The following is a 25,454-nucleotide window of genomic DNA, read 5'->3' as shown; positions in this document are numbered from 1 at the left end:
GTGGCAGCCATTCCAGTTCTTTTTTTTTTTTGAGTTTTAGATTCTAGCATTTCACTATGGTGATGCACACATACTAATTAGCAGCAGCTTATCTCCTTCTCAACATATTCATCCCTGTTCCCTAGAAATAGATGACAGTAGACGCATTTTGTTAACAAAATGATTCACACAGTTTTAATGAGATCATTTTTAAAATGGCATATTTTTGCATTTTTTCCAAAAGAAAAATAGCGACCTAATTCTTGCTCCACAACAGGTACATATGATGCCTGAACTATTGCTTCTGCTACATTTGTTACTTTCCTTGTCCTCTCTTCTTTACTCATGAACAAGGCCCCAAGATATGCAATGTCTCCACCTGAGGTATTTGTTTGCTCATTATCTATGGACAGCACCATTCTGTCTTTTGGGAAAGAACCATTACCTCTTATTTGGAGGAACTAACTTTTATCTCATCTGCTCCATACACAGCAAAAAGTCACTTAATTGCACAGTTGAAGCTGCAGTCACTTTAAATTTTGAGGATGCCATCACCTGTAAGCAGTAGATGAAACCCTCTCATCCTCAAACTGGATATTTTCCAAATCTTGGCTGTACTTTGCTGTCTTGTCCAAGGCCATCTCAAGCTGGAGGAGAGAGAAGATACCTCATTATCAAGACTTGGGCTCTTCTTAAACATGTTTGACTTACTGATGAGAATGTAAACCTAGCTCTCACACTACAAATAGAAGTGCTGAAAAAGCTTGTGACAGTGGTCCTGGGGTGCCATATTTTTTATATTCATTCCCATATATCTTTTCAAGATACTTGACTTTATCCTTTCTCCAACTCCATAAAAACACATGGACAGCACTGGCACATTCCCATGACACCTCCAGTGTTTCTGCAAGGACAAAAAACTGATCTGCTGTTCCACAGCCAGGGCAGTATCCACATTGCTCCTCCTCCTGAAACAAAAGTTTGAATACTGAAAAAAATGTGCTGTTCGTCATCCCTAATGTATGCTTTCCTGGAGAGGTTTAAGGGATGTGATTCCTTTATTAACTAGTGCAATCATATCCCTCTTTTTGGGGAATTCTACCCCTGTTTGCTGGTCCAGGTGTAGTCTCAGCCTTTCGGGCAACATTGAAAAGGAGTGTTAACCGTAACACCCTCGAAGTGTCCATTGTCTTCAGTGTTTGTAGCTGGACCCTGCCCATTTCCTCAACCTTGCCAAAAAAGAAGTGTTTAATTGCTGCAGAGACCTCATCTGCTGAAATTGATGCATTTCTACCATCTGCTTCTAGTGCTGCCTTCTCAGAGAATGTCATGTCCACCATGTTAGGGAGTTCATAGTAAGACACTCTGCACCTCTTAAGAGTGTCCCCACTGAAGGTTAGTACTTCTTCTCTCTTTCTGATAGCAACCTGAGCACTATTCTACTTTATATTGTTCACCATTTGAAAGCCATTCTGCATGGTGTTGTCAAACTCCTCTCACACCTGGGCATTTGATTTGGCGACTGTTACTGCTGCTGCTGTCCTGGCTTGTTGGTATATGTCAGTCAGATTCAGAGACATGCGCACTTTTTTTGCATGGCAGGCCTCTCTCAGTTTTTGATGTCCACCAGCATATCTTAAGGTTACTGTCATGACAGGCACTGACCACTTTTTGGCACAGCTTCTTCCCACCAAGCCAGCAGGGTCTGTTCAGACTCCACAACTCTTGGTCTTTCCCAGGTTACCCATTTCTGCATGTTTGGGTTTCCCATGATTAACCAACTGCCACTGCTTTTGTCTGATGCCAGTCACCATCCAGTGGTGATTGACAGCTTTGCACTTCTCTTGACCTAGGCATCCAAAATGCATGGCTTTAGGTCCAGTGACTTGACTACCATTTGCACGTATATCCATGTGCTCAAACCTGGTGTTTCCCCTGGACAATCCATGACAAACACTGAAATCCAAAAATGGCTAAGCAGTCACATTCAGAAAAAGTAAGCCATTTCTCTTAGTCATGTTTCTTTAGGTTCTCCATCATTCCCTGCATAAGCAATGATGTCTTTGATTAGAATGACAGAATCCATTGGGGTATCCTGCTGAACAGTATATTCGCAGACTCTAAAAATCTGAACACTGCTGCTTGTTGATAGGTGCTTATGCACTAACAATAGAGTTATCTTTTTACATCTTGCAGTCACATTAAGGCAACCTTCTTGTGTTTTGCTGCAGATTCCAGCTAACAATAGGAGCTGTGGTCTTGTGAATATCCCCACACATTCAAACTAGGAGAGACCAGTCCCAAAGAAGAAATATTTCCGTCCTCTCCCATGCATTAACCTTGCAGGATCTGTCTGGTGAATTCTCTGCCTTCACCCACTCAACCCATTTTTTTCTGTCAGGCCAGCCATCTTTGAGCTTGATGGGGATCCTTTGGCCAATTCATCCTTATTTGGGAGACCTTAGCCCATTCATTCTCCTGTGGTGAGAGCCAGGTGGAAGGGAGCAGCCTACCCTTAAGTGGTGACCAGTCCCCACAGCAGTTTATTTAAGCTACAAATAGGTTTAACTCAGCACAAAGCAGTACATCCTTGGCAGACCTGCAACTGTAAGTTCCACATCCAGTGCTACTGATAGCTGTTACCAGGCTGGCAACCTAGAACTGCTTCCCCCTGTATGGGTCTGCTGACACTGACCACTCACCCACCATGCTCTTTGACTTGCCCTTCCATCACCTATGCTGCTAATCAAACACAGATTATTTGCTGTTCCAGGAGCAGTACCATGTGTAAAGATAGGGTAAACTAAAGCTAGATCATACAGTTCAATTTCCTGTACGGCATCTGTCTTCTTTACCTGCAGAGAGAGGTGACATTCTGTGTTAAAGGACTACTGCCAGAGCCTGGTCTATCTTACTCCATCCCGCTCTTCCCTGCCACTTGACTGACATTCTGTGTGACCCACATGCTTCACCTTGCAGATAGTGTTCACTCAGCTTTTTGAAATACACCTAGACAAGCTGTGTAGGTAACCATGCTTTATACCTCTCCCAGAAGTGAAAACAAAGTCATAAGTTAATTTTCTCAGTTTTCTGTTCAGTTTGTGATCCCACTCTGAACTATATTCATGATCCTTAGGTAGTGACTGAAAGGACGTGCTCACAGAAAAACGCTGCAGAAATAATGCACTTTCACGAGGGAGCTGGATATACTCTCCATGGCAGAGTGAAGGTACTGGCAGTATAGAATGCCCTTTAAATTTTACTACTGCTACTTTGCATCAAAAAGAGTCATTTGAGATGGTTTGAACACTTTGTAAGGATGTCCCTTAGGTGCATTTCATGGGAGGTGGATCAGGCCCTAAAGGGAAGAGAGCCTGGGTCTCGCACATGATGCATTTGAGAGGTTGTCCCGCATTTTACTTCGAATGTCTGGGAATCCCATTGGGGTTTAAGAGGTCTAGTCTTCTCTGCTTGGCTTGTTACTACAGTGAGCTTCAGCAGGACAAGTGGGTTTAGAAAAATGATGAATGAATGACTAAATGGAAAAGTTCTTCAATAAATATCAAATTTAGTTTACCCAAGCCAGCTTCAGTGGGTTAGAAAAATAAAGCTCTGACTGTCTTAGATGACCGAGAATCAATTAATAGCAAGGTGGCTGTTGCAAGGGAAGATGTTCAAGCCCAACCTGGGCAGTCCTTGACACATGCTTTACAAGTCGCTTAGAGGGGTGTCTGGACTGCAAGTACACAGCCTAAGGGCAGGTGTTAGGGTAATCAAATCACTGATAGGTGGTAGCTGTCAGAAGTGGATGTGCAGGAGTATATATTCAGAGTGGGGAAAGCACCAGAGGCCTGCATATGACATGGACCGCATATTCTCCTGTACAGGGGTGGTTTTAGGTCAGCATAAACATATTCATAACTGGATGCAGGTATGGGCACAACGCACCATCATGGATGTCTAAATAACCCCTTCTCGACAGTTTTTGTCCTGATAACCATGCAAAATCCCTAGGTAAGGGAAGGAGTAGTCCATGTCTAATTAATGGTTGATAGGCACAGAGGCAAATAGCAATTAGGAAAAAATTTGGTTTAAATGCATTTCTTTATAAATAATTCTCTGTTGATGTCTATTCATCCTTTGTGTGTGTGTGTGTGTGTGTGTGTGTGTGTGTGTGTGTGTGCGTGTATGTTGTTGTTTGTCTCTTAGCTTTAAACTCAGTCCGCTAATGATTTGCAGTAGATTTAGATGCCAGCTTGACACCCAACCTTCAACGGCGTACGCCCATTTATGCATTTCTTTTGAGCAAGCTAGCCAACAGCGGAAGACATGCAGACTCTCCACAGAAGGCACTCCCAAGCCATGCCAATATATATATATATATATATATATATATATATATATGGGTCTACTTCTAATGACTACATCAGTAAATAAGTACAAAGATATTATGTGGAACAGAAAGATGTTATGTGTAATAGTATAAATATAAGTATTATGTAGTCCTTGCAAAGTGCAAAGTATTCCAACATGGCATGGCGTTTAGCGCGACTTTCCTGGAATCCTGGGAAATACATACAAACCAGTGTTATCTCAAAAGGTTACCTCTATCATCTGGAAAGAAGCAGAGGTAACCGGCTCAGAGATGCAAAGGTAGGCGGTAACACTCATAGTTGCAGAAGGAGGCAACTGTTAAAATCTGTATCGTTAAACAGTGCTGTTAGAGTACGAAATATAGTAGAGACAACCCTTGTTCAATAGTAGATGTATCTATGATGTCCACTTCATTGGGCCGTACAGGCTATCCTAGTAGAAAGTCACTATTGCAAACAATTGGCAGTACGTAGAAAGAAAATGTTGTCAATATGGATGTTACTGTTAATATACATAATGTTGATGTTGATTGATAAAACAAGCGATACCGTAGTATATGTATTTACTACCATTGCAAACCTAAATGATATTAGCAGTGCTACTATTTGGCTTATGGATGGGACATACTTTACTAAACAGGTCGATTGCCGACAGTTATATAGTATACATGGCTTCATTAAATGTGGACAGTGTTTTCACTTATTAAATAGTAATGCTCTGGACTGCAATGTACAATTTATGTGATTTAGTGGCAGCCATTAAGAGTATTAGACTAAATATCAGTGTTTATTTCATTTCGGACAGAACGTATGGAGGAAGGTACAGTCGTTAGGGTTAACTGTATTGTACAATACCAATGCCGCCTTTCAATTGCAAGTAAAATCCCTAGTATCATTAGCATTCCTACCAGAGGGTGAAGTTAAGGATGTCTTTGAACAGCTACATTCCAACTTCCCAGTAGAGGGACGTGAATTATTGAAGTACTTCAATGATTGGTATATACATGGGGAAGTTTACAACAAGGATGAGAACTACTATCAGATTCCTATTCCCAATATCATTCTGGAATGTGTTTGATCTGAACGATCTAAACCCCGTCACGCCAATAAAATTCTGTCGAAGGGTGGCATAGAAGACTAAAGTGTCTACTAGGAATGAAGAACGTAGATCTACATGTACTCATGCAGGCTTTGGCACATGAGCAGAATCGGGTCGATGAGTCGGATGTCTTCTGGATGTCCACCATCTCCAAAAAAGCGTAAGCTAATGACTCGACACGAGCAGTTCCAAACTGTTTTGTCTAATAGAGAACACTATAACGGTGTGAATTTGTTCGAAGCATTGCAAGGCTTCTCAAATTATAAGCTTGATTTGGTGCTGTGATGTAAAGTAGTGGATTGTACTATGTATTGGGATATTTGCAGTGACAGCTGCTTACAAACCGTATTTGCTGGGTTTGGAATACATCGTGATGTGTTTGGCATAAGTCTATGTGAGAGGAATCACAATGTTTTGCTTTGCTATACCGACTAAGTTGTAAACGCTGGGTTTGGAATACATCGTGATGTGTTTGGCATAAGTCTATGTGAGAGGAATCACAATGTTTTGCTTTGCTATACCGACTAAGTTGTAAACCGTATTTGCTGGGTTTGGAATACATCGTGATGTGTTTGGCATAAGTCTATGTGAGAGGAATCACAATGTTTTGCTTTGCTATACCGACTAAGTTGTACTAATTGACTGTATTGGATGGACAATTTGCTTTGGATATTTCGTTATTGTATGCACTACTGCTATGAAATATCACAGTGTTTTCTTTCCTTTGCAAGATTACTTTTTCTCTACACTACTGCTATATATGTTATATTGAAAGTGGCGTTCCGTCATTGTCGGTCAGTTTAATGTCTGTTTTGATTAAAAGCAAAAGCAGCGGTATTTATTATTTTCGGTGTATTTGTTGTCGGTCTATAGCGTTGTCGGGCATTAGAAGTAGACCCATATATATATATATATATATATATATATATGTATATGTATATGTATATATACACATACATACACACACACACACACACATATATATATATATGTATATATATATATATATATATATATATATATATATTCCATTTTTATTGTATAACAAAACTGATTCACTGCCAGTCATTACTTATTTGTTTGAAACGAGTCATTGAGGTAAATACAATAAAAATCAATGTTTTTAAGGAAGGCTTTACCCTGTAACACCCATATATGGGGAGACTTCCCAGGAAACCCCACAAGTTTACGTGAAGCTACCCAATGATCACACCACAGTTGGCCAAAGAAGTTTGGATCTCAATGAGACGAGTCTTTGAGTTCATCATACAGTAATCTGAAATATTCCCTAATAAAATGCTGTATCTTCCCTTTTGTTAAATAGTACATGTGATCATCAGTATGTATTCTTCTGTCAACTTGTTCTTTGTCATGTTAATCATAAAACATACTGTAATTTATTTTGTTAGCGTAGCCAACCATTGCATTCCCGTTTTTCAATTCCATTAGTTGTCATACTTTTGTTCATCCTCTTGAGTTCCATAAAGGCATACTCTTATGTTTCCTCTCTGCATTACATGCTTTATTTTGTATTTTATATTTTCCTTTAGTTTTTTTAGTAGCACCCTTAAATATGAAACTTTCCAAAAAATCTTCAGGCTTCTCCTATATTTGTATCTTTTGATGTTAAGTTGTCTGTTCATCTTCTATAGCTCGACAGCTGTTTACTTTCTCGAGGCTACCCTTATCCCATGATGCCTTAGCGATAGCTCAGATCGTTTGTTGCTTCTTCAGCTGAGGTGTAGTTTTCTGGCTGAAGATAAAGTTTTTATAACTTTATTACTCTAGATTTCTATATATTTCAGTGTTTATTGTTAACGATTAGTCTTGTTTTTGTGATAGCTAGTGTTTAGTTGTAGTATCCCTTGTTTTCCTTGAGAACTTCTCCCCACCCTCCCCTATCCTCTTCTTGTCAGGTTAGCCATTTAGGTTAGAGGCTTTCCTTCTACTTTTCTTTCATAGGCTAGCCGTTTAAGTTAGAGGCTTTCCTATTAAAAAAAAAAAAAAAAAAAAAAACTTTAGCTATAGTCTTGTAGTACAGTGTGTTTTTTGTGTAGAATGTATTTTGCTTTTGGTAGCTGTTGCTGTATTTGTTGTTTCCTTCTTTCAGGATGTCAAAGGATTCCAAAGTGTCTGGATTCAAGAAGGTGTAACTCATGCTGTCAGAAAATGTCTCTGACAGATGGGCACACTTCTTGCATCTATTGTTTAGGCGCTGTGCACCTGCAGGACTTTTGTTCTATCTGCCATGCCTTTAGTCCAAGGGTCCTGCAGGATTATTCTTAGGGGTCTTTTAAAACCCCAGGATTCACCGGCCAAGAGCTCTCAGCGTGTGAAATCCTCTAAATCTACCAAGCTGTCTGCTCCAAGTTCGGAGCCATCCTCGGTTCAGACTCTACCTTCTACTTCGGTTCCGCCTGGCACCAATAAGACTATCTCCCCATCGGCTCCATCAGAAACTTCGAAGCCTTCACGGAGCCACAAGAGGCTGAGGTCCCCTTCACTGGAATTGGTACATTCGGCTCCTCGGTCTCCGTTGCTTCAGAGTGAGCGCAGTCACCGATCCTCTCACTCCTCTCAATCCACTAGGCTGTCTGATCATGATGTGGAGAGACTGGTCAGTAGGTTGCTAAAGTCGCAGGCACTTGCCAAGATGTGGTCCAGCCCTCCTCAACAGGTGTTGGCTCCATCCACTTCTCTCGATGTTCCTCCTCCGACTCCAATGAGTTTGTTGAGTAGTGGAACCGTCTGCTCCGATAACTCTATCTCCTTCGGTTCCGATGTCGGCTCCGATCCCTCGGTGGTGCCAGTGGATTCGGACCCTTGTCTGACCCCATTCTCCCTCTCAGAGCCGCGCAGGTGAGCTCGGCTCCCTCAGAGCCGTCTCCCTCTGTCGCGGAGAAAGATTCAGATGGCTTTCTCTGCATTGTGGCAGGATGTCATGAGGAGTATGCTGGCCACCGAGTCAGCTCCACTACCGGCCCCACCGGCTCCGTCCCCTGTAGTGCCTGTGCCAACCTCTGCTCCTCCTCCAGACCCCAAGCGTAGGGAACCAGCGCTCCAGGGCACCCCATTGGGTGTTTTCTCTTCTTCCGAGGCCTCCCCGATCATTCAGAGGAGCCCCCTTGTAAAGAAGAAGTGCAAGAGGAAGCACATTGACTCCCCTGAGTCTGTCACTTCTGATACAGACTTAGATAATTCAAAAGGGTCCCCGAGATCCCCCTCTAAAGATGTTTCCTTCTCGGACATCCTAAAAATGCTTAAGCAGAGGGGGAACTGGAATCCCCTAGCCCCTACTGAGGATGAGTCTATATTTCTGGATGCGTTCGGTTCCCAACCTTCCACCTCACTTATATCAGTGGTGGCTCGAAAGGCTTGGTCAGCTCTGGATACAGTGGAACCAACTCCGAGGAGACTTGGCAAATTCATCACAGCACCCCAGGATAAGCACTTCCTTACCAAAGGTGTTCCTGTTGATGCCATGGTGGTAGCAGCCACCAAAAAAGAGTTAATGGAGACCTCTTTGTCTGTCCATCCTCCTAACAAGGAGTCTAGGACGATGGACAGATATGGGAATTGAATGTTCACTTCAGCGACCTTATCTATAAGGTCACTGAACTACTTATGTCATTTTTCCAGGCTTCAGAGGGATCTCCGTAAAGAGCTCGGAGATACCCTTCAAGATCCATCAGCTGAGGGGGCTCAAGCTAAAGTAGCTTCCCAGCTGGCGACGCCTAATTCTGTAGTTAACTCCTCCATGAGGCTCATTTCCTACGCAGCCGATGGTGCAAGTAGAGCCACAGGTACCGGTGTGGCCCTTAGGAGGCATGCATGGATGCAGCTGTGTAATTTTGCGGTACCCTTTCATTCACCAACACCCCCTTTGATGGTTGCTTTCTCTTTGGACCACAGGTGAAAGCCACTTTGACTAGGTGTGAGCAAGAAGGCAAGACGCACTCTGCCGTGGGAGTCTGTTTTTCCACTCCTTCTAGACCGTACCTTAAAGGTCAGAAGAGTGGCAAAATGTGGTTCCGAAAATCCCAGGGAACCTGACACACGTAGCGATTTTTCCTCCAGGGGCAGAGGGGGAAACAATAACAACAGATGCCACCCTCATGGCAGAGGGGGTCCGCATAACCAGGGCAACAGAGAATCTTTCTCTGATAAGCCCTTTCAGCATCCCTGAAGGGTTGCCCGGCTGCTCACCTCTGGAAGCAGTCGGGGGAAGACTTTCACTGTACCCAAAAGCCTGGCAAAATTTAACACAAGACAGATGGGTACGGTCCATTATATCCGGAGGTTACAAAATTCCCTTCTGTCAACCCCCCTTACCGTCAAGGAAATCCCTTCCAGATGTTCCACCCAATCTGAAGGACCAAGCAGTAATAGAAGTTTCAAAACTGCTAGAAAAAAGAGTCATCCAGGAAGTCCCGGCAGACCAGCACGGATCCGGAACTTACTCAAGGTTCTTTTTGGTACCAAAAAAGAGAGGGGACTGGAGACTGATTCTGGATCTCAGCAGACTAAACAGGTCTGTACAAAGAACAAAGTTTTGGATGGTCACACTACAGTCCATTCTACCCTTTCTGGGTCAGGACAATTGGATGTGCTCAATAGATCTTCAGGACGCATACTACCACATCGAGATGGACAGGTGCTCCAAGAGATTTCTTCGCTTCCGGCTGAGAGCCAGTCATTACCAGTTCAGAGCTCTGCCCTTTGGTCTCACCACAGCCCCCAGGGTGTTCACCAAACGTATGGCAGTGGTCACAGCTCACCTGAGACGTCGAGGATTCCAGGTGTTTCCATATCTAGACAACTGGCTCCTCACTGCTACTACCAGGCATCAACTTCTACAAGCCAGGGACTGCATAATCGCAATCTGCTCCCAACTAGGCATTACTATAAACTTCGAAAAATCTGCCTTGTTGCCCTGTCAATCTATCACCTACATAGGAGCAGACTTGGACACAAGAAACATGTCCGGAAGGCTACCGCTAGAAAGGGTGTCTATAATTCGTCAGCAAGTACAAATTCTAATGCAGAGCAAAAGAATCCAGGTCAGGTTTGTCCTTAAACTCTGGGTTCCATGGCAGCAGCCATTCTTCTAATCCCACTGGCCCGCTTTCACATGAGGATCCTTCAGTGGCTTCTGTTCACACAGTGGTCTTACCAACAGCTGCCCATGTCTCACATGATCATGATTACAGAAGCATGCAAAAAGCACCTTTCCTGGTGGATGGTCTCCCCACTAGTGACTCAGGGCAGACCCTTCACTCAGCCCCCTCCGGTAGCCACAGTGACCACAGACGCCTCCCTGATAGGGTGGGGGGGCATTATCAGGGCAGGACAGTCCAAGGCACTTGGCAGCCTCATGCGTACCATCTGCACATAAACATCCTAGAAATTAGAGCCGTGCTCCTAGTGTTGCAAGCCCTCCAGGACTCTTTTCCTTCTGGGACCATTGCAATTCAAACAGACAACATGTCAGTGGTGTGGTACATCAACAAGCAGGGCAGAACCAGGTCCTACCCCTGTGTCGAGAAGCACTCAGACTGTGGCAGTGGGCGATTTCCTCCCAACGTTCTCTGATTGTGACGCACATCCCTGGGAGGTCCATCGTCATAGCGGACAGGCTCAGCAGAGCTATCCTCATGCCTCACGAGTCGTCTCTGAATCAGGAAGTTGCGGATCTTATCTTCCACAAATGGGGACAGCCTTGCTGTGATCTTTTTGCCACCCCCTTCAACAGCAAATGCAGCAACTACTTCTCCCTACTTCCACTTCCAGGTCATATACCCAGAGATGCTCTAGTCCATGACTGGCCTCAGGGACTTCTTTATGCCTTTCCTCCATTTCCCCTGATACCGAAACTCATACAGAAAGCAATATCGTTGGGTTGCAAAATGATCCTCATTGCCCCCTACTGGCCTCGACAGATATGGTTCCCATTCCTGCACCACAACCTTCTCGATCAGCCCTGGACTCTGGACCCATTTCCAGATCTACTGATTCATCAATCAGGCAGGTTGCATCAATCCCTCCAAACTCTCCAGCTCACAGCTTGGTTGCTCCACTTCCAACATTAGCCAGGCTTCCCAGCATTTCCCCGGTTGTACGTGAGATTATTGGCTCCTCTCACAAGTCCACAACCAGAAAAACTTATGCTAGTAAATGGAATTGTTTTTCTTGTTGAGCAGAGGCTAGGAATGTAGATACCTTTTCAGCCCCAGTCCACAAAATTCTGGAATTTCTAGCACAACTTTTTCATTCTGGGTCCACTTCGGCAACAATCAGGGTTCAATTAGCGACCCTTTCTAACTTTCATGTTGGTTTGTCAAATTCAAACATTATGTCTCATAAGCTCTGTAAAGCTTTCTTGAGAGGGACCACTCTCCTTAGGCCTCCAGTGAGAGATCCCCCTCCTCCTTGGGACCTTAATTTGGTACTAACTTCCTTAACTCTGCCCCCTTTTGAACCAGCAGCATCCTGCTCCATTAAGTTTCTATCTTGGAAGACACTCTTTCTGGTAGCTATTACTTCAGCCAGACACATCTCTGAACTTCAGGCACTATGTTTTCGTCCTCCATACTTGGTTTTTCATAAGGACAGGGTTGCTCTGAGGACTAATCCTTCGTTTCTTCTGAAAGTCTGCTCAGAAAATAATTTAAACCAATCTATAGACTTTCCTGTGTTTTTCCCTAACCACACCGACAAGGCAGAGTACAAATTACACCAATTGGATGTTCATAGACAATTGCGTTTTTACCTGCATAGGACTAAGGAAATAAGGAAGTCGGACCAATTATTCCTTTCTTAAGCCTTAGGCAAACAAGGTCTCCCAGTTTCCAAGGTGACCTTATCCAGGTGGTTGTGTCTCTATTACTTTCATCTATCAATTAAGGAACAAAGAGTTACCTATCAAACCGAAAGGTCATTCTACTTGGGCCTTGGCCACCTCTGTAGCCTTCCAATCTAGGTTGCCCATGGATTCTATTTGTGCAGCTGCTACGTGGGCAAATCCTCATACCTTTATTTCTCATTACAAGCTAGAAATGGTCTCCAGGAGCAGAGCTGACTTTGGTTCCACCATTCTGAAGAGTCTGTTCCAATGAGCCGCCCAGGATTGTAGGTGCTAGGGAACGCTGTCCCATCCAACAAGAACGAAGGTGAGATAGACAACTTAACATAAAGAAGTTGTGTATCTACCATAACGTTCCATGTTAGTTGTCTATTGGACCGAGAGGAGTTCTGGTTTCACTGGCTGAGTGTTCTCTGGTTTGTTTCCTCTACTGACTTAGAGAGTATAACAGGTATACTCAACCTATTTGTTTAGACAGGTTTATTCTCTGGCTATGTCTGGGGTTAGCTATTTCAAACGAGATCTGGGTAGCTATCGCTAGGCATCACGGGATAAGGGGTAGCCTCGAGCCAGTAAATAGCTCTCGAGGTATAGAAGATGGGCGAGTCGGAGCCAAGGATCGGCTTCGATCCCAACCAGCAAGAAAGAAGGCGAGATGAAGACAACTAACATGGAACGTTATGGTAGGTACATAACTTCTTTTTATATTTTACTAGAGTTTTGTTCTTATTTCAAGGTACTCATTTTTTTTACTCTACATACTAATGTTACCCATGTTTCACAAAAAAAAAAAAAAAAAAAGGGAAAAAAATAATCACAGCTTGTCTCTTGTATTTGATCAACGGCTGTTTACTATTACTGTTGTTATACTTTCAAGGTGCACTAACATTTTTTTTTATGTCAGTGATATCTTTACATAGTGCTTGTGTCCTTATTCCAGTTGCAAAAATATATTCTGTTCTGGAAAAAAAATGTTATCCTCTTATTTCCAATGAAATTAGAGAATGTGAGGTTTTTGCCCACACTGGTGGCATAGAGGGATCAAGCCCTTACTGCAGTCCATGTGACCTGAGTTTAACTAGTGTCTCAGACACTTGATGGCACTTGCAGGAAGGATGTCCTTCCTTGGGCTGGGACATTGGCTTCTACTGTGCTTTTTCTGCTGCTGTGATGGCAGTTCCTTCCCTGGAAAGCTAGGGCCTGTCTCAATGCAAGGAACTGGGAGGATATTGGGAAGACTTCCCCTAGCTAGTGAAAGTAACCCTTGTCAGTGTATGTGGAGAAGAATGCATGCACAAACAAGGGGGCATAGACAGTTTTTGAGGTGACACAGGTGTTCACATCACCACCAGAGATGGTGTTCGACAAAAAGTAAAATAATCTGTCCTTAATGGGATGCAGTAAGAGCATAAAGCATCCTCATATTTGCCTGGAAAGTCACCCCCTCCACCCTGGACATTGACAGTTTTGTGACCAAGATGAGGCTTAATGTTTGTTTGATCCTGCAGGAAGAAAAAAAAAAGTCTTTTCATGGAATAATCATCTTAACGTTTTAATATTTGTTAAACATTCCAACAATTTAATATTTACCTCCAAAGAAATGTCTTGTCTTGATTTGTTACATGTATGTGTTGTCCCACATAACTCAGCCATTGCAAGTCTTAAGAGGTTGCTTAGGTTTATATCTTTTCATGTACCTGTCCAGTTGTGAAAGTATATCTCCCTTTTATCACACCTTCATTACATTCAATCTATTAGCTTTCTCCAGGTTTTGCATTTCTTATTGCTGTTTTAGCAAATGTATACATTGTCTGTTTAAAACCTGCTGGGCCAGATTAACCATAGGTATGTTCTCATTCCCTTTATGGTTCTCACATCTTATGGCAGCTCTTTCTGCATTAACATGACTGTGTGAAGTGCATTTTCTGGTGCATAATTTGAGTGATTTCAGCTACCTCAGACCATAAATGTTTAGACTGATGATGATATGTCAAGGACGATTTGTTCGACTGGCAATACCTTGAATAAATATGGCCAAAAATCCACTTACAAGGGAATAATAAATATTGCTTGCAGGGGGGCCAGCCCCCCCTACACACTCATGTAAGGTGAGACCTTAACTTATATTTACCAACTCCACGTTTACACAGCAGTGTAGAAATGTTCCAAAGTTGGCGCTCATGGAAACAAGCTTTCAAATATAGTTCTTTCATGATGTTATTGTCCATTGGAAAAAATGACCATAGAAGACTTGTCCAGCTGCCAGGCTTTTCAGCTTAACACTTTTGAATTTTTTACCATGTCAAAGTACCAGACACTATGATCAGGAATAAAAAAATAAATAAATTAAAACAAAAAATGCCAGTTTGGGATAACAGCAGTCTATTAGGAAACTCAGTTAAACTCAAATACGCAAAGAAATTAACTTTATTTGCCAAATTCAGTAGCAGATCTGGAGACATGTTGTTTTGTTTTACTTCTAAACTAGTCACGGCACTAGTTGTAACACATTTCTTAATAAATAAACAGGAATCTTCAGTAATTAGTGAAGCTGCTGTTCTAACTCCACTTTGGAATATTTTTGTTCATCAGAAAAATGTTATTCTCCTATGTATTGCTGCTTGTTGTGTTCCTTATGCTCTGCTGTTCTGATTCCTTTGTCTTCAGGTCGAATAGAAAAAATAAGGGAATTTCCTCAGCGCCGTGACTAAAATAAACATAATCATTAGGAACACCACTTTTTATCTCCTCCTGTGCCTAGTAGTCTTAACTCATTTAGCAGAAAACTTGCTAAATAATATGAACCAAGTATTGACCTTCTGCTGTTCAGTCCTGCCTAATTATCCAGTCAGGTATCAATGCAAGTTCCCATATTCTCCCCTGAAGTTCCCCGTTCTCCTGCAAATACGACATCATCTGCTACCCCAACAAACCCAACACTTCCCATCCTTTGCGCCTTACAGATCTCTTTGACATATCCTCCAGTCTGTTTTTTCCCTTCATCTATCCCATTAGAGGTTGAAAATGATTGGGATACTTAATAATGCAATTATTTTTCATGAGGGCAGTTAGTATGTAAAGCTTACCACAACTGAGTTAACTGCAGTTGTAAAGAAAATATGGATGTCTGGTTTAGACCAGAACAGGGCTGCCATTTTGTTATTTAATTCATAAGGCACATTACCTGTTAGAGTTACTTGGTGAAAATGTGCTCAGACCAATGCTTATTTGTTTAACGTGTGCTTGCCCCTACTGACTTTCATGCCAGCAGAACAGCTACTTTCTCAGTCAGTAGTATACTTAACACAGCTAGCCTTTTACTAAGCAGTTTTAAAGATAGGACATCCTCCACAAACGTTGAAGTTAGAAAAGAATGGAAAAGTTAAGACTGTAAAATATCCACTGAGCCTTAATTGCTGAGTATTGTACTAAACATTGTATGCATAGTTATGTGAGATTATTTTACTTTAAATTGTATGGTTAGTAATGTACCTACTTCTAATGTTATAGTAGAATGTGTTGCACAAATATATTTTGCTGAAATCTGTGTGGGCTAGATTTGGTATAAATTTTTGTTTGTTGTTGTGTTTGCAGTCATAAGTCCAGAGTGAAAGGTTTCTTGCGTCTTAAAATGGCTTACTTGCCAAAAAATGGAGACCAGGAAGAAGAAAGCACTGAACAGAGAGAGGACTCCGAGGTATGGAAACATTGAAACAAAATTACCTCATATTGTTTTTGCAAATTGGTTTGGCACTGTGATAAATGCTGTTGCATCACAATGTACTTGATTCTTCAGTTCATTTCTGGCTGGGGTACCATTAGTGCAGAATGCACATGCACTCTCTGTTGCAGTATGGGTTTTTACCTAGGTCTCTGGTTTCCCACTGGCATATTAGCTTAAATGGCAGGCCTGTAATTTGCCTGCAAGTGTGAGTCTTTGATTTCTGTGATGTACTGGCATCCCATCCAGGATTGGTTCTTTCTTTTTTTTTCCATTATTGCCAGAATAGACTTTGACTTCTGTGCAACCCTGAATATGATAAATATAATTCTGGAAAATGAATGAATGAGGTACTTTGGTTTGGGGTTGGATTTCATTCTACTTACTGGGTCTTCATTCTATTCTATATATGGCCGGACTAGAAGAGTATGGTGATTCATTGTGTTTAAGGGGTTTAGTCTTACCTTTGTGACTGTTGTAGGTTAAAGCTGATCGAGTCCAGTAAAAGCCACCTCAGTAATGCAGTTAAACATAAAAAAAAATGTTTTCAGGTACTTAAAAACATACAAATGTAAATGTGATTGGCTATAATTTTACCCGGTAGTAGTAATTGTACACTGTAAGGTGTTCTACAGCACTTGTACTTAAAACTGATATTTTGTACCTCTTGTGATGGCAGTTTTTCAATTCATGAAAGCACAATTGAGAAATAAATGTATGCTTAACTTTAGTATTGCTTTGGGAGACTGTTAAGACTATAATATTATTTCTTGAAAAAAATTGGGATGACAGATTTTTAGTACATATAATCTACAAAGCTGAAATTTAACTAAAAACTTGATTGCTTTATATATAGCGTACAAGCATTTTGATGTTCCATTTAGAGTTTGTTACCATAAAAATCAGTGGAATGTTATCTTAAAAGTTATAGTCTTAATACCATATTTTTACTCCTCATGTCTTATCTACATCACATTAATAACTGTATAGTAAACTGAGCCCTGATATATGGAATTCTGGACTTTTTTCTCCTAAACTGAAGAGTACTGCAGTGCACAAGCAATACTAGACCAGCAAAATTGTGATTTTGTTATAAACTGTCAACAGAGAGTTCATTAATCTGTATCACCTGATTTAATGTACAATGAAAGTGGGAAGAGTTTCAAAATAGATTAGCACTACAGTCCTGTGCTACATGGCTAAGTCTGTTGTATATCTGTATCCAGATGACAGGTGAGTAGATTTAATTGTAGGGTGATGGGTTGTTTAGGTTTAAAACTCTTGACATTTTTTCTCTGTCTTGGTTGGAAATTGATAGTAACTAGTAAACTGATGTGCACTTTCCCTCTTACTTTTTTAATGCCCCTTACATGCTCTAATATTCTTTCTTTCAATTTTCTAGTGGTTTTACACACATAGAACGTTATTTAATATTATAGTACATTTATTAATGTGTTTGTTTTTAGTTATATTTCTTTAAGAATTAAGTGGCACAGCATTTTATAATTAATAGTGGGTGTGTTGTATTTTAGAGTTGTATAAATGTAGAGTTTTTTTGTGTTAATTCACTCTGATGATGCCCTATGGACATAGGATTTTATTTATTTTTTATTTTTATTTTACATTTGTTGACCAGGCTAGTCTAGCTGGATACATGTCCATTTTCAGTAGAGGCCGGGGAGAAAAAGGATGAAAGCGCTTAGTCTGTGAATAAACAGTTCTTTTGTTCTCCTTCCTACCAGTTTGTGGATTACTCAGCGTTTTAACACCTACCTTTAATGTGACCTGTAACTTGTACAATACAGTTGAAAAACAAATCTGGTAGGGGAAAAAAATACAGAAAATAAAAAACATACAATAAGCTGGTTGCATAAGTGTGGACACCCTTAAACTAATACTTTGTTGAAGCACCTCAGCGTGGCACCTCATGACTTGGCAATATTTGCCCACTCTTCCTTGCAAAAATGCTCCAAATCTGTCATATTGTGAGGACATCTCTTGTGCACAGCCCTCTTCAGGTCACCCCACAGATTTTCTATTGGATTTAGGTCCGAGCTTTGGCTGGGCCTTTCCAAAACTTTAATTTTCTTCTGGTGAAGCCATTCTTTTGTTAATGTGGATGTATGCTTGGGGTCATTGTTGTGTTGAAAGGTGAAATTCCTCTTCATCTTTCTAGCAGACACCTGAAGGTTTTGGGCCAAAAGTGACTGGTATTTGGAACTATTCATAATTCCCTCCACCTTGACTATAAAGCCCCAGTTCCAGCTGAAGAAAAGCAACCCCAAAGCATGATACTGCCACCACCATGCTTCACCGTGGGGATAGTGTTCTTTTGATGATGCAAAGTGCTGTTTTTGTGCCAAACGTACCTTTTGGAATTGTGGCCAAAACGTTCAGCCTTTGTCTCATCAGACCATAGCATATTTTCCCACATACTTGGAGACTTGATGTATTGTTTTGAAAATTTTAGCTGGGCCTGGATGTTTTTCTATGTAAGAAAAGCCGTCTTGCAACCCTATCCCATAGTCCAGACAGATGCAGAATACCTGAGATTGTTACATGTAGTACACGACCAGTACTTGCCAGAAGTTCTTGCAGCTCCTTCAGTGTTGCTGTAAGTCTCTTGGAAAGCCTCCCTGACCAGTTTTCGTCTTGTCTTTTCATCAGTTTTTCAGGGACGCCCAGTTCTTTGCAACGTCACTGTTGTCCCATATTTTCTTCACTTTTTGATGACTGTCTTCACTGTGTTCCATAGTATATCCAATGCTGTGGAAATTGTTTTGTACCCTTCTCCTGACTGATGCCTTTCAACAATGAGATCCCTTTGATGCTTTCTAAGCTCTCTGCGAACTTTGTTTTGCTATAGCAGGCAAATGAGTAAATGTCAGGAAAATCCTACTAGGACAGCTAAACTTTATTTGGGATTAATCAGAGTCTGTTTAATTTATAGCAGGTGTGTACCCAAGAAGGCTGAATACTGTAATTAAATCAAAAGGTGCTTCAACAAAGTATTAGTTTAAGGTTGTGCACACTTATGCAACCAGCTTATTGTGCATTTTTTATTTTTTATATTTTTTCCCTAACAGATTTGTTTGTTTTTCAATTGAATTGTACAAGTTATAGGTCACATTAAAGGTGGGAAAAGTTTTGAAATGTTTTATTGTGGTCTCTTTTTTATATCACAAAAACATGGTATTTTAACAGGGGTGTGTAAATGTTTTATATCCACTGTAGCTAAAAGCATTCCTGCAAAACTGTTATTTTTGATTGCGTAATTGGTCTGGTTTCTGTTTCTCTGCCTTTAATAGCCAATGTTTTAAACCAGAAATACTTGTTTGCTTAAGCTGTTCAAAGCTGCAGAGAGACTGGCCTTCTGCCCTGCTGTGATATTGGAGAAAGATAAGTATTTATTTTCAATTGTCTTCTGCACTTCTGTTTACTACATAACTCTGTAATCTGTACAACTAGTCTTAAATCTTGGTGGTTTTGAGTTGCCTGCCTCTGGTATAAAGTTGATACTGGACACTCCCCCCAGTGACATTACATCAGCTCATTCTATTGTTTATAGTGAGTGCTTAGTAAAGGCCCACCCCTTTAGCTTCTGAACCTTGAATTTTCTCATTATCTTCTGTCTCTTCCCTTTCTACTAAAAAAAAAAAAAAAAAAACTACCTCTTTATACTTCATTTTGGTGTTTTGCCATATTTATTACTGCTTGTTGGTAGCCTCACTAAATTGATGACAGTATTCTACTGAATCGCTGCTTTATTAGTGCTGTCTGTTACTGTTGCGATCTGTGAGCTATTGTTTCAAAGCAATCTATTGATTGATTAAATTTCATTGCTGTCTGCTGCAATTCATTACTGTTTAACTGTGTTTTAGGTGCATAGGTTCATATGTAGGTACTAGGCTATCTGCCCGAGGGCATTTATAAGCCTAGCCAGAGTGTATCGGCTTTCGCCGCCCCATTGATTAATTAACTGATCCTCTGTCAAGCAGAGCCAATGAAGTGATCCCAGGGGTGTATTTTCTGTTACCCATCCAGTCGTCAAGGTTTCTCTTGAAGAGTGTTAGTGAGGGGCTCAGCCTGATGTAATTTGCAATTTTGTTCCAAAGCATGGGGAGTCTGTGTGACAGGAATCTATCCCCTCCAGCATGTTCTATTTATTGTTGTGGCGAGGTTTAGCTCACTAGAGCGCATGGCTCGCAGTGACTTGGATTTCTTTATGTGGAGCATGTCCATCAATTCTGAGTTGGACCTGGCTTTGTAAGTCAGGCAGAGATCACCTCTGAGTAAGCGATATGCCACTGAGTACAGCCGGAGATTTTTCAGTCAGGCTGCATAGGACATATGTTTGAGGCCAGTAATCCTCTTGGTGAGGTAATTTTGTGGTCTTTCCAGCTGTTGGAAGTGTCTTGTGAGGTACATCCCAAATGGGGCATTGCACTCTATGATGGGTCTAATGAGTGACGAGTAGAGGGGCACTGTAACCTCTTTATTTCTTGATGCGAACCCTTTAGTAATTAGATGGGCCACATAGAAAGATTTCCTAACTACTTTGGCAATATGATTATCAAAGGAGAGATTACTATCTACCTGGGTCTTCAGATCTCGTATTACCTCTTCTGTATTAAGGGGGCTGCCACCTATGTGGTAATTCGTGGGTGTTTTGTTTTTCCCAAATGGGATGACTATGCATTTTTTGGCATTGAGCTTGAGGCCATGACTTTGACACCAGGTGTCCGTCTCAGTAAGGCCCTTTTGGAGGATGTCCATGTCAACTGGAGAGTCATTTATGGCCCCCAGTTTGCAGTCATCGGCGAACTTGGTTAGCCATAGTCCTCTGTGTTTGCCTGTACTTCTGAGAAGTATATGCCGAACAGTAGGGGTCCCAGGACCAAGCCTTGCGGGACACCTTTTGTGACTGGTTTAGAGTTGGACCTGGAGTTCGCTATTCTTACCATGTGAGTTCTGTCTGTAAGCCAGTTGGCAAGCGATCTCGTGATGTTAGGGGTTTATGTTCAGGCTGATGAGTTTTTCTGTAATACCCGAGTGGGGAATGGTGTCGAAAGCCTTGGTGAGGTCAAGGTAGGCTGTGTGAACCACCTTTCCCTCATCTGTGGCCTTGGTGACTGTCCCGAAGAAGTCCACCAGGTTTAGTAGGCATGATCTGCCCTTAACATAGCCGAACTGGGTCGGGTCAAGTGTTTGGAGGTTCCCAATGTCTTTGTTAATGAGTTCCATGATGTTGCGCTCCATAGCCTTGCAGACCAGGCGCGTCAGGCTTATGGGGCGATAGTTACCAGGGTCAGTTGTGGCCCCTCCTTTGTGGAGAGGAATAACCGTTGCTGTGTGCCATTCTATGGGAATGTAGCCTGTGGAGAGGCTGGGGTTGAACAGCGTGTTTAGGTGGGGAGTTAGTTCTTTCTGTAGTTCGTGCAAGACGCAGCCTGGGACACCATCTGGTCCCATTGACGCTGTGTTTTTGGCTTTTGAAAGGGCTGTTTTCACCTGTGTGTCTGTGATTTCCGGGGCACTACAATTTTCCAGTATTGTTGTGGGCCCTTTTGGAGGTGAGGGGGGGGTGAATTTGCACTGAATCTGTCTGCCAGCATGTTGGCAATATCAGTAGGTTCAGTATGTTTTGTGCTATTTTGCAGTAGTTCAGTGCATATCTGCGAGTTGCCACTTAGATTCTTAACATAGCTAAAGAAGGCTTTGCAGTTATCTTTTGAATCCTTGGCTATTTTTCTTTCGAAGTTAGCCTTGGATGATTTCATGAGGGACCTCAGTTTCTTACGGATACTGATCAGGGATGTCTTTCCTTCTTGGGATTTGCTTTTTTTCTGAACTAGTTTCCTCCTTCTATTGTATAGCCTGTTTATTGCAGGGGTCCTCCAAACTGGTTTCCTTCTCTTAGAAGAGTGAGTCTTGGTTTTGCTAGGGATGGCACGATCCATGCCTCCTTGTAGGTGCTCATAGAGTGCATTTATAAAGGTTTCTGCATCTTGGGCACCGTTATCCTTTAGCGTGAGGGCTGTGAAACTTACCCCCTCTGTCTTAAGTAAGGTAAAGTTTGCTTTAGAGAAGTTTTTTTACTGTGGTTTCCTTAGTTCGGGTGGTGGTGAGGTGTGGACATCCAGAGTGATTAGTTTATGGTCTGCTCTAACCAGTGACGGGTTGAACTCTGGTGTGGAACACCTGTCGTCCATGTTGGTGATGACCAGGTCCAATATGTTTTCACCTCTGGTAGGGGAGTTTACCAGCTGATCCAGGGCATTTGAGTTGATGAATTCCAGGAAGCGCTGGTCCTGGGAATTTGTACTCGAGTAGTTTTCCCATTGAATGGTAGGGTAATTGAAATCGCCCAATATCAGGGTGTTCGGTAGGACCTTCATGTTTTCCAGTGTCTCCAGAAAGGTGGAGTGGTGGTCCTGGGTCATGGAGGGTAATCTGTAGCAGGCCACAATTTGCATTGCAGATTTTACCGATGTTAGATGCACATGGATGATCTCAGAGGTATCATGCTGCGCCACTAACCTGGAGGTGTAGGTATCCTTGATGAATATGGATACAGCCCCTCCTTTTGTGTTTTGGTCCGTGTTCTGTGGCCAAAATGTGTAGTATGAGTTGTAGTCCGGTAGTGCTGGGTGCTCTCTGGAGCCTTGAACCAGGTTTCAGTTACTGCACAGATGTCAACGTTCTCCATACTGAGGAGTGCTTCGAGCACGTGCATTTTGGGATTTAAACTCCTGGCATTTAGTAGCATAACTCCCAGTTTTTTGTTAATTGTGCTGTTTACGGAGGTGGGTTTCACTTTTGAGCCTTGCCTAAAAAAAGGCACTATGGGGGCAGCAAGAGCCTTGGCCAGTATTCGAAAGCCTAGGGGGTGACAGGTGCAAGCCGTCTCTTGCAAAGCAACGCGGCTTGTCGAGCATGTCATCTCAGGCTGACAGACACTGGATCCCCTTTGAATGAAACCAGAAGCTTAGCCAATTGTTGAAATTGATCATTTTTTCTTTATACTGAGGTATCATTCTTGGTGAGGGCAGGATGCTACTCAGGGTCAAGGTCATGCCAGCCTGGGCTGCATGATCAGAGAGCTCTTCCATGTCTCTTTTCATGTAGTCCAGGGAGGTACGTCTCAAGTCATTCACACCAACATGAACAATGGCAGTGTCATATTTGTACTTGTTCTGGAGTGACCTGAGTGCTTGTGTTATGTGGCGGATTCTGGCTCCCGACAGGCAGATAACAGTAACCTTCTGCTTGTCCAGCCTAGTGAGTGGGACGTCAGTGTGCCTGACTATAGAGTCACCTATTGCTAGTGTGTTAGGTATGTTATTTCGCCTTAAGGGCTGTGATTGTGCGGCACCCTGATAATTTTGTGTTTTATGTGTTGTCTGGTTTGTGACGGGAAGTGCAGGTTGCTTGGGTGTCTGCTTTGGAGGTCTCTGCTGCTTTTGCAGGCTTTTATTTAGAGCCTCCGAGTATGATTTTGTGTATTTATGTCTATTTTTTGCCAGTGCTGTTTTAGTAGGCCTGTGTGCGGCTGGAGGTGCGGTGCAAGTGTTAACCTTCTCCTCTTGACTGTCTATTCCAGTCTTGGGTGGAGACAGCTTAGCTTCCAGTTTGGCTGCATAATTGCATCTCTCGCATATGTTTGTTTTGTGGTAGGAGGAGAGGGTTGTCTGTATACATGAGGCGGTTGTAACATTGCCTCAGGATACCCAGATTCACCAGCTGGACTGGAGAGTGCACCTGAAGTTGCCCTTTGGTCATGCCTGAATAGTAGGGTGAGCTGCTTAGTCACTTGGTTGGTGAGGGGTGAATAAAGAGCCTTGCCCTGCTGGGCAGTCAGTGTCAGGGTATATTAGTGCTTGCTGTTAGATCCGAGCAAGTGCTGGGCTGTAAGATGCTTTTTGAGTGCTTAGGTTGAGAGTTAGACTAGTTTCAGGGGAAAAACTGAAGAGACTTAGTGGAGCCGGGAATAGCTAACCGGCACTGCCCAGTGCGCAAAACCGTACAAACGCGGTTTTTATAGTAGGGAAATGAAAGAGATAGAAATTAGCCTAAAATGGCCAATAAACTACTAACTTCTGGGCTGGAACCACTCCTCCAGGGACAGATAGGATGCTCAAAGCTCCCCTCTCTCAGGTGAACAGAGAAACTTCCTTCTATCCAAGTAAGGTATGGGCAACTCAAAAACTAGTATCACAGCCCTGAATTCAGCACTAGCCTGAAAACTGGGCTATACTAGCTTAGAAAGGTGGGAAACGAGGAAATTTTTTTTTTTTTTTTTTTGAAAAGATAAGGCAAAAACAGTAAAAAATACAATTAAAACAGCTTTAAACGACTACAAACGATCAGAAAAGGCTATTGCACTTTAGTGTGTAGCCTACAACAGTTAAACAAATTATTTAAACAAAAAACTTTTTTAAAAGTGCAGGCAGTCAAATAAGTACAATATGTGTAAAAACAAGCTTTTAAATCACAATAAACACTGGAAAATCTGTGTTTTGGTGGAAAACAGTCAAGTACAGCAAGAAAGTACAGAAAACTGATACTTAATCACTGCAAAGTCTCTCTTCTAAGCTAGAAGGCTTGTATCAGTTTAAGGCTTTCTAGTGCTATCCAGTAGGTTACTTACAGGATAGATGGGAAACAAGCGCAGATGTGGTCTTTTAAACCAGAAAGTTGAAAGAGATGGACAAACTGTCCAAATGGTCAATAAACTACAATTTCTGGGCCAAGAACCTCTCCTCTCGTGGTAGACAGGCTACCTTGTGCTTACCACTCCCACTGATAAGCTAGAAGGCTTTTTTTCCAACACAGAAAGGCTTGCGGGGCTCAGAAGCTTACCAACAGTCCTGGATACAGCAACTCTGTATCTGGACTAGGCTAGTTACAGGAAAGGTGGGAAACAAGCGCAAGTGCGGCTTTTTAAACCAGAACGTTGAAAGAGATGGGAAAAAAATGCCCAAATGGCCAGTAGCTACAATTTCTGGGCCAGGAACCACTCCTTTTGTGGTAGTTAGGCTACTTAATGCTTACCACTCCCATTGATAAGCTAGAAGGCTTCCCTCCAACACAGAAAGGCTGGGGGGGGGGGGATCAGAAGCTTACTAACAATCCTGGATACAGCAACTCTGTAACCGGACTAGGCTAGTTATAGGAAAGGTGGGAAACAGGCACAAGTGCGGCTTTCAAACCAGAAAGCTGAAAGAGATGGAAAAAAACTGCTCAAACAGCCAAGAGCTACAGTTTCTGGGCCAGGGACCATTCCTCTTGTGGTAGATAGGCTACCTGATGCTTACCACTCCCACTGATAAGCTAGAATGCTTCCCTCCAACACGGAAAGGCTTGGGGGGGCGCAGAAGCTTACAAAGAGTCCTGGATACAGCAAATCTGTACCTGGAC

The 25,454-nt window shown here is 42.2% G+C and overlaps 1 protein-coding gene across 6 annotated transcripts in view; it reads left to right on the top strand.

Annotated features, from left to right (window-relative positions):
• NEDD4L (NEDD4 like E3 ubiquitin protein ligase) overlaps positions 1-25,454 on the top strand; it is a 3,335,946-nt gene that overhangs the window by 2,328,486 nt on the left and 982,006 nt on the right. For all 6 annotated transcript variants that reach the window (XM_044066167.1, XM_044066169.1, XM_044066164.1 and 3 more), the window contains one exon: positions 15,908-16,010. In XM_044066167.1, coding sequence (XP_043922102.1) covers positions 15,908-16,010 — 103 coding nt within the window. The remainder of the gene's footprint in view (positions 1-15,907; positions 16,011-25,454) is intronic.

This window comes from Protopterus annectens, chromosome 1.part0 (assembly GCF_019279795.1).
Source record: "Protopterus annectens isolate FY-2018-M chromosome 1.part0, PAN1.0, whole genome shotgun sequence".
NCBI classification, from domain to species: domain Eukaryota; kingdom Metazoa; phylum Chordata; order Ceratodontiformes; family Protopteridae; genus Protopterus; species Protopterus annectens.
This window is presented reverse-complemented; position numbering and strand designations above follow the sequence as displayed.